At 41.1% G+C, this 10753-nt stretch overlaps 1 protein-coding gene across 1 annotated transcript in view; it reads left to right on the top strand.

Moving 5' to 3' along the window:
- The window catches only part of LOC122805885 (vomeronasal type-2 receptor 26-like), a 67911-nt gene extending 57491 nt beyond the window's left edge, over positions 1-10420 (top strand). The window contains exon 3 of the mRNA XM_044076132.1: positions 9519-10420. Coding sequence (XP_043932067.1) covers positions 9519-10420 — 902 coding nt within the window. The remainder of the gene's footprint in view (positions 1-9518) is intronic.
- The last annotated feature ends 333 nt before the right edge of the window (positions 10421-10753 follow it).

The raw sequence follows: 10753 nt of genomic DNA on the forward strand, positions 1-10753 counted from the left end.
TAATACAATGATTCCTCTAATTGTGCTTTAGGTAGAGATTCTCTGGTCTCTCCTGTATGCACTTCAGCTTGTAGGCTCACAGCAGAATTTTCTACTTTTAACTATGATTTCTGTACACTCGTGCTTCTTTTAAGTGTTTCAGTCTTATGCATAAGTTAACTAATTTGAGGTTACCAGTGTAGTCTGCTCCCACAAAACACCATCAGTGCTGCTTTTCCTTGTATGTTCCCTACAAAAGATAATTCTAGACAAACAAATCACCTTCTGGTTTATTATTTCTACTATCTGTACAGGGTCATTGAGTGTTCTCTTTCCTTTGAGGGTCACTCCCTCTATTCTGGTGTGGGTGTACACAACACTCTCACCTTTTGTGGCTCTTTTTCTGCACACGGTACCGCAGAACAAAAGTTATTTTCATTTGTTAATTCTTTATTTACAGAACCTTTTGTTAGAATCTGCTTTCACTTGAATCGTCTGCTTTACAATAGCATAAATAAGATCGGAGCTCTACAGTTCCCTACTTAGCTCACTCTTAACACTCACTTTGTTCTGAGGGTTCTCGTATAGCTACCTTACTTCTGGTTTTGTTTCAGTTTCCGTGCAGACACTTCTTATAAGTCTCTGTGCAGACTTCTGTCTTGTACTGAGCCTTACTTCAGGGATCTTTATCAGTTCACACTTGATTCTTTTACTGACATCTCTATCAATTTTGGATTTTTCTTGTTCTATCATTGAAGCATGTTACTGAAAACAGAAAGACAGACATGATCCTTTTTATTGTCTAACCATAACCAAATGTTAGCACCTCATGTGGATTCTGTACCAGCTCCTTTCTCCTGCCTCTGCATGTGGACATCATTTTGTACCAGCTCCTTTCTCCAGCCTGTGCATGCGGACATCAGTCCAATTCTCAGTTTCCTGTTCACTCCGTTCTTATGATGAAGAGATGCCTCAGGCTGTTGCTTTACTCCTTTCTTATCAAGCTTATGAACCTGCGTTAATAGATTCTCCTTTTCTATAGTGCTTGAAATGTGAACATCTTTCTTCAGTATTATATAATGACTCAAATTAGGGGGCACAGTCACATCATGTAACAGTTTTCCTAGAACTATCTGAATTTTTACATATGAAATGGAATATACTTTTCTATCACATTGAATTTCATTGTCTACCATTTACATGTTAGGGACATTTGAGAAAGGTAATCATTTATCCAGAATTTGGGAGCACAAGAACCACACTTCTATCTAAAAATACAGTAGCTTTGTTGAACACAATTATATAGTGTTAACTCAATTACTCTACCTGTGGTCATATTTGTAACATGGATTTCAGTTTACATAGGTTCATAGGTAGGTACTAGGCTATTGGCCCTAGGGCCTATATAAGCCTAGCCAACAAGGTTCCCTGGCTTACGCCACCCAAGAAAGTTAATTTCCTGTGCCCCTGTCAAGCAGAGCCACAGAAGTGATCCCCAGGGTATATTTTCTATTTCCAATCCACCCATCAAGATTTTTCTTGAAGAGTGCTAATGAGGAACTTTGCTTGACATAGATGGGTAGCTTGTTCCAGAGTATGGGAAGTCTCTGGGTCAGGAATCTATCCCTCCAGCATGTCCTGTTTATTGTGATGGCAAGGTTTATTTCCCTAGAGCATGTAGCTCGGAGGAATTGGGATTTCTTTAGGTGTAGCATGTCCAACAGCTCTGGGTTTGACATAGCTTTATATGTTAGGCAGAGATCTCCTTGGAGTAGGCAATATGCTACAGAGTAAAGCTGGAGTTTTTTTTTGGATGGTTAGTGTAGGGCATCTGTTTGAGGCCAGTAATCCTCTTTGTGAGGTACTTCTGTGGCCTTCTAGCTACTACAGATGTCTTGTGAGGTACATTCCAAAAGGGGCATTGTACTTTATAATGGGTCAAATGAGTGCCGAGTAGAGGGGAACAATGACCTCTTTTTTCCAGGATGAGAACCCTTTTGTGATGAGGTGTGCCACATAGAAGGATTTCCTGACTACTGTGGCAATGTGATTATCAAAGGAGAGACTACTGTCAACCTGGGTTCTAAGGTCTCTTATCAAACCTTCATCTTGAAATAGACTGCTGTTTATGTGGTTGTTCCTGGCATACACAGTTGTTACCAAAGGGGATGACAATGCACTTTTTGGCATTGAGCTTGAGGCTATGCCTCTGACACCAGGCAATGGTCTCATTGAGGCCCTTCTGTAGGATGTCCACATCATTTGGGAACTCGACTATGGCTCCTAGTTTGCAGTTATCTGCGAACTTCATTAGCCAGAGGCCTTCTAAGTCAGCCTGTACTTCAGAGAAATAAATGCCAAACAGGAGTGGTCCCAGGACTGAACCCTGTGGTACTCCACTTGTTACTGGTTTGAAGTCAGATTTGGAGTCTGCAACTTTTACAGTGTGGATTCTGTCAGTGAGCCAGTTGGCAACCCATCTTGTGACATTGGGATTTATACCTAGTTTAATGAGTTTAGTTGTAATTCCAGAATGGGGGATGGTGTTGAAAGCCTTGGCGAGGTCAAGATAGGCTGTGTGAACCACCTTACCCTCATCTACGGCTTTGCTGACTGCCTCAAAGAAGTCAATCAGGTTCAGAAGGCATGATCTGCCTTTCACAAACCTGAACTGGGTGGAGTCCAGAGTTTGGAGGTTACCAATGTCTTTGTTTATGAGTTCCATGATGATATGTTCCATGGCCTTGCAGACCAGCCTCATCAGGCTAATATGGTGATAGTTCCCAGGATCAGTGGTGGCTCCCCCTTTGTGGAGTGGGATAACTGTTGCTGTGTGCCATTCAATGGGCACAAAGCCTGATGTGAGACTATGATTGAACATGGTGCTTAGATGGGGAGCCAGTTTATTTTGAAGTTTGTGTAAAACGCAGCCTGGGATGTTCTCTGGTCCCATGTATGCTGTGTTTTTGGTTTTAGAGAGTGCAGTTTTTACCTGCGTAGATGTGATTACAAGGACTCTGCATTCTTTCTGTATAGATATAGGTCCTTTATTGGGTGAGAGGGAGGTAAAGTTAGCACTGAACCTATTTGCCAGGATGTTGGCAATATCAGTTGGTTCTGTAATTTTCGTGCCATTGTGCTGTAACTCAGAGCGGATCTGGGTGTTGCCATTGAGATTCTTGACATAGCTATAGAATGCTTTGTGGTTGCCCTTAGAATCAGTGGTGATTTTGTTTTCATAGCTAAGTTTGGAGGATCTTATAAGGGGTCTCAGCTTCTTACTGAGGCTGACCAGGGAGCTCCTCCACTCATGGGATTTTACTCTCTTTTGCAACAGTTTCTTCCTTCTGTTGTAAAGTTTGTTTATGGCAGGGGACGAGCAGATTGGCTTCCTTTTTTTGGAGGATAGCGTCTTGGTTCTGTTTGGGATAGCATGATCCATGCACTCGTGTAACTGCTTATAGAGTGCATTTGTGTAGGATTCAGCAGTCGTAACTGTATTGTCCATCTGCATGGGTGTCATAAAGTTCGCCACTTCTGTCTTAAGAATCATGAAGTTGGCTTTGGAGAAATTTTTTTACCATGGTTTCCTTAATGGTGGGTATGGCGGGATGTGGATATCTAGAGTGATGAGCTTATGGTTGGATCTGACCAACGAGGAGTTGACCAGGTGTGGAACACCGGTCACTGTTGGTAATGACTAGGTCTAGGATATTGTTGCCTCGGGTGGGGGTGTGGATAAGTTGATCCAGGGCACTGGAAATTATGAATTCCAGAAAGTGTTGAGTGAAGGAGTTGGTACATGAGTAGTTTTCCCAGTTAATGGTTGGGTATTTGAAATCACCCATTATTAGGGTGTTTGGTTGAACCCTAATATTTTCCAGTATATCAAGAAAAGAGGAGTGGGGATCCTGGGGCATGGTGGGGGATCTGTAGCAAGTTGCAATTTGGATTGCAGTTTTGGCTAGAGTTAGTTACACTTGGATAACCTCGGATGCATTATGCTGTGCAACTAGCCTGGAGGTGTGGATATCCTTAATGAATATGGACGCACCTCCGCCTTTGGTGTTCTGGTCCAGGTTAGATGGCCGAAAAGTGTGGTATGAGTTATAGCCTGGTAATGCAGGGGTGCTCTCTAGAACCTTGAACCAGGTCTCAGTCACTGCATAGATATCGATGTTCTCCATTTTAAGGAGTGCCTCAAGTGAGTGCATTTTGAGATTTAGACTTCTAGCATTGAGTAGTATTACCGTCAGTTTTTGCTTGCTTGTTCCTGTTAAGGTGGAGAATTTGTCATTTGAACCTTGCCTAAAAAAAGGCACTATAGGAGTGGCAAGAGCCTTAGCATGTATCCAGAATCCCAGGGGCGACAGGTGCAGGCCATCTCTGGCAAAGCATCGTGGTCTGTCAACCATGTTGTCCCAGACAGACAGGTACTGGATCCCCTTAGAATGACACCAGAAGCTTAGCCAATAGTTGAAGTCAATCATTTTGTCCTTGTACTGCGGTGTGCTGTGGCAACCCCTTTCCGAGAAAAGCCAAAAGACAAACAACAACAACAACTGCGTTATCATTCTGGGTGATGGCAGGATGCTACTCAGGGCTAGGGTCATACCTGCCTGGGCTACAAGATCAGAGAGCTCTTCCATGTTTTTTTTTCATGTAGTCCAGGGAGGTCTGTCTCAGGTCATTCACACCAACATGGACAATGACAGAGTCATATTTGTACTTGTTGTGGAGTGACCTGAGTGTGTGGGCTATGTGGCAGATCCTGGCACTGGACAGGCAGCTGACAGTAACCTTCTCCTTGTTTAGTCTGGTCAGTGGGACATCAGTGTGCTTGACTATAGAGTCACCTATGACTAGAGTGTTGGGTACGTTGTTTTGCCTTATGGGCTGTGGTTTATTGGCACACTGAGACTGCGGGCTATGTGTCATTTGGGTTGTGTTGGGGGTGGAGGTCGCTTACGTTTCTGCTTTGGAGGTCTCTGTTGCTTGAGCAGATTATTATTGAGAGCCTCCGCGAATGTTTTTGTGTTTCTATGTGTGGATTTTGGTGGTGTAGATTTAGTGGGACTATATAATGAGTGTGGTGTGGTGCAAGTGTTTGCCTTCTCCCCTTGACTGTCAAGTTCAGTCTTGGTTGGAGAGAGCAAATCTTTACCTCTCTCTGTACAAATATTGCAGAATTTACTGCTCCTTTGCAATTCAAACAAATTAAATCATTACTTGCATCTTTTTGTTTCACAAAGACGGTACTGTGAATCTTAGAAACAGACATTTTGGTCTTAAATATTGCATCATTAACTTAAAAACATTCTACTAAAGTTACTATCTTATCAGAGTTCCTGGGATACACATTTTTCTATTACTACACTTAAATCTATTTACTGCTAAAACTCCTAACAGTTTTGCATTGCTAGTCTTATTAGACATAAACATAGATTAATTTATTCTTTGTTGATCAGGTTAGTCCAACTAGGCTAGCAGCCTCTTTTCAAGGACACGAAAGAGGTATTTATGCTATTAGGTGAAATTTCTCCAAAACATTAGGGGACGTCTCCACTCTTTTTGATGGGTGCTATGGGAACTGTTACATCCAACTGAACTACCACCAAATCAAACAGATGGGGGTTCAGTTTATCATTTCATCCAAAGGGAAACAGACTCAAGGGTGCAGCACCCCTTAAGCTGTACAGCAGTACCAGCAATCAATCTACCTGGTGCAGGGATAGAACCCACAGCCATGTACACCAAAGCAAGTGTACTACCTGATGTGCCACTGAGACTTGATTTTAATCTTACATGTGATTGGCACAGCTGGTCAGCATTAAAAGTCCGGTTATAATATGTTATTGTTTGTAATTTATAGGTTCTTTCAAGCATAATCCAAACATCTTTCATACGTTTGACAGTCATATAGCCAGTTCCTTCCATCTCCATTTATATTTTCAGTGCATCCCCTGTTAGCTGGTATGACAGGATTTTTGCATAGCCTACTCATCTCTCTCATGGTAAAGTGTCCAAATGCCTGCGGGTAAGACTCTAGGTCAACCGCCTTAAGAGTTTTTCTTTTTTTGCATATCTGGCATCATCTTGGGGTTGTCGACTACATCGGTCAACACAACTATCATTTGCTGTTGTTGCACCGGTTTTTGGCCAGTTTCAACCTGTGACTCAGCAAGTCTTTCAAGTAAATCTTAGAAGATTGGGGTCCCCACATAAGCACACCAGAAACAGTATTAGAAACACCTTAGGAAAACAATAATAACAGTGTTTTGGGGACTTTATAGCCCAAAATATATTTTGTACTTGGCAGTAAAATTTGAGAGAGTAAATGGTAAGCCTTAGGCAAGCTCCCCAAAGTCTCCACCATTGTAAGCAAAAGATACTTTGGAGACTGATTTATATATAAAAGATAGGTTTATTGTATATATCCAATCAGGAAATAATAGCACTTCTTGGTTTTACAGTTTAAAGTTGAAAAAAAAGAGCAGCATCCGACAATTTTGCTTCAAAATTACATAAAGCAAACACAGCCCTTTGGCTTACAGTTCTACAACAATGTACCTTTTTGACGGATTCTCCATGTAAATGTGCTATGTTGTTCCATTTGTTTTATAATTTGCTATAATTTGTGGTTATCTTTGTTCCTTCAGTTTTTGCTGTTTGGCTGCTTTAGTCTTACACAACCCCTGTAGGAAATATGCTCTTACAGGATTTTCAGGTTGTTGGCCTCATCCAGGCCTTGATTTCAGCTCTTTATTATAGGCTGTCCCCTTTATGTACTTCATGCTTTAGCCCCCACTGGGCTGACTGACTCACCAACTCCAGATTCTTCTCTGCAGATTATACTACATGTGAGGAATTAGTTGCCTGAAGACCTTGGGACTGAGAATCCATTTTAATGGCATCATAATTGGATATTAAAAGACTATTACTGCTTATTATAGGCTACTTTTGTAGCACCTGTTGAAACACACCATTTACTGCCCCAGTGCTACAGCATACCATTTACTGTCGCAGTGCTACAACATACCATTTATTGCCCCAATGCTACAGCATACCATTTACTGCCACAGTGTTACAACATGCCATTTACTTTCACAGTGCTACAGCATGCCATTTACTGCCCCAGTGCTACAACATATCATTTACTGCCCTAGTGCTACACATGGGATTTACTGCCCCAGTGCTACAACATGCCATTTATTGCCACGGTGCTACAACATACCATTTACTGCCACAGTGCTACAACATACCATTTACTGCCACAGTGCTACGGCATACCATTTACTGATGCAGTGCTACAACATACCATTTACTTCTGCAGTGCTACAACATACCATTTACTGCCACAGTGTTACAACATACCATTTACTGCCACAGTGGTACAATATGCCATTTACTGCCGCAGTGCTACAACATACCATTTACTGCCACAGTGCTACAACATACCATTTACTGCTGCAGTGTTACAACACACCATTTACTGCTCCAGTGCTTCAATATACCATTTACTGACGCAGTGCTACAACATGCCGTTTACTGCCACAGTGCTACAACAAACCATTTACTGTCACAGTGGTACAACATGCCATTTACTGCCGCAGTGGTACAACATGCCATTTACTGCTGCAGTGCTACAAAATACCATTTACTGACACAGTGTTACAACATACCACTTACTACTACAGTGCTACAACATACCATTTACTGACACAGTGTTACAACACATTTACTGCTGCAGTGTTACAACATACCATTTACTGCCGCAGTGCTACAACATACCATTTACTGCCATAGTGTTACAACATACCACTTACTGCCATAGTGTTACAACATACCACTTACTGCCATAGTGTTACAACATACCACTTACTGCCACAGTGCTACAACATACCATTTACTGCCACAGTGTTACAACATACCATTTACTGCCACAGTGCTACAACATACCATTTACTGATGCAGTGCTACAACATGCCATTTACGGCTGCAGTGCTACAACATACCATTTACTGCTGCAGACATTTAAAGACACATCACTCACATTTTCTGTCCTACATGGCTGAGGTTCCCTGTTGGGAGGTGGGGAGAACAAGGATAATAGGATACAAGGGGCAAACTGTGTCAAAAGAAGGCATATGAGAAATGCAAGCTGCTCAGACTCATATTATGGTGCCAGAAAGAACAACCATTATCAGCATTAACAGGACAGAACAGGGGCAGGGAGCCAAAGGGAGACTGCAAATTATGGATCGAAGTGGATTGCAGACTAATACACTGTGTAAAATCATAAAACAGTCTGGTAAAAGAACACAAATAAAAATGGAGAATTACCAGTTCAAGGGAATTAGTAATGATGAATTTAGTGTGAATGTAGCTCTCCAGATGGCAGGAAGGATCTTTCCATTGTGGAAGTATAACGTGCCATATGAGCTAGGGATGAGGACAAGAAATTATTCATGAAATGGAAACACTCAGGAAGGAAGCTCAGGCATGAGAAGCAGGATTTTGCCAGGATATTGAAATATTACTAGCAGCTCTAAGTGAATGGAAAAACAAAAGGGGGTAAAAGGATCCCTTAGATCATAAATGATAGACTACCCTTACTGCAGAAGAGATGGTGTGTCATAAGAAAGACATTATGCAGCTAGAATATTTGTAGAAGGAGATTAAATTAAATAGCTCATGGATGAATGTAGTAGCACTGACAGAAGAAATGTTTTTTAATAGAATACAGAAAATAGCAGAGACTGTTAAAGAGCCCAGCCAAGATTGCTGCCTATGCTCAAAGCTCTGGATAGGTCCTGAAGATATTTGTATAAAAGTAGTGTTCCAAGTGATAGAAAGCAACCCAAAAGGAAAGATGAGTCAGCACGTGCAAAAGGAGGATCACGTCTGCCTTTCTCCAAATAAAGAGGAACAGCTGCGCATTTTGTTTGAAAGGTGAATCACAATGGGCCACGATGGCAGCTCCAATGGGCCACGATGGCAGCTCTTTGAAACCAAAAATTAGAGCAACAGCAAAAGGATAAGTGGGAAGTGTGCAAGGGAAGCTGCAAGATAAAAAACAATGAAAGCTGACGTACATCCCCCTCCACCATCTTACTCAAGTGTGCTACCCCTAAGCATAACCCTAATCCTATTCCTGCCCTAATCCTACACATTGCATTACAAAAAGCCTTTTCCCAAACAGTACCACTACACAAGACAAAAGGAGAGAGAAAACACCACCAAACATGTCTCCTTGTCTAATGTTTACTCTAACCTAATCGGCAAACACTTGTATATTCATAGCAACTGTTATAACACAGTCTTCCCAACCACCATTTGTTCATTCAAACATTAATTTTCCTGCACACTCCTACTTACCTACACTATATACAACTAAATTCAACCGTACATGATTAATTCAAGTGAGAATTTACTCTACCAAGTGTACATTCTACTGCTTTGGTTGAAGCAAATGAATTTTAGTACATATTTATTACTTCAATTGTTTAAATATCTTTGCTATATGTGTTTCATTACAGATTCTACAGGTTGTCTGTCCTGCCCTCTTGAAGAGTGGTCCAATGAAAGAAAGGACAAGTGCATTCAGAGATCTACAGAATTCCTCTCCTATGATGACCCCTTGGGCATTGCTTTGACCTCCATCACAGTTATGGCTTCAGTTCTGACAGCTGCCATCCTTGTTATATTTATCAGGTTTAATGACACCCCCATTGTGAAGGCCAATAACCGGAACCTCAGTTATCTGCTCCTCATAACTCTTATGGTCTGTTTCTTGTGCTCTTTTATTTTTATTGGATACCCAAATTGGCTGACCTGTAGACTTCGTCAAGCTGTGTTTGGTGTATCCTTTGTTCTGTCTGTCTCTAGTATACTGGCTAAAACCATTATGGTAGTTATAGCTTTCAGTGCAACAAAACCCAACAGCAAGTTCAAAGGATGGGTGGGACCACAACTGTCTTACACACTTGTGTCACTGTCTACACTTGTTCAGCTTATTATATGTGTCACTTGGATTGCTTGGTCTTCTCCGTTTCCAGAACAGAACTTTAAATCCCAGCCTGGATTGATAATTATTGAATGTAATGAAGGTTCAACCACTGCATTCTGGTGCATGCTGGGATACATGGGTGTACTGGCTGGTATCTGTTTTATAGTTGCATTCCTGTCTAGAAACCTGCCAGACAGCTTTAATGAAGCCAAGTTCATCTCTTTCAGCATGCTTGTATTTGTTAGTGTCTGGCTGGGATTTATCCCAGCATATCTTAGCACTAAGGGTAAATATATGGTAGCTGTAGAGGTATTTGCTATCATCGCTTCAAGTGCTGGGCTACTTGCCTGTATATTTTTCCCAAAGTGCTTTATAATTTTAATGAGGCCTGATAAGAACACAAAGTCCTATTTAATGGGTAAAGGAACATAGAACAGATAAAAATACAGTTTTCTTAAAAGTAAAAAATAAAACTGTAATAATAAGAATCCGTGTCTGAAATGAGGAGATGAAAAAATCCTGCAATCATAGAATAATATAAAAATGTAACGCATTTGTCATTTCATTGTTGCACATGCTATATTGTCTTGTTTCAATGCCATATTATCGGCACATTTTTCTGCTGCCTAGTTTTTAATACATTTGTTAACAATAACATTAAATATTCATACTTATATTAAAAGTATCACTGTGTGTGTTGAGTGCTTTATTACATATTTTATAAGGCCTGCTGGCCATAGCAAGGAAGAAGAAAAGACCGAGGAT

Source organism: Protopterus annectens, chromosome 7.part0, assembly GCF_019279795.1.
Source record: "Protopterus annectens isolate FY-2018-M chromosome 7.part0, PAN1.0, whole genome shotgun sequence".
NCBI classification, from domain to species: Eukaryota; Metazoa; Chordata; order Ceratodontiformes; family Protopteridae; genus Protopterus; species Protopterus annectens.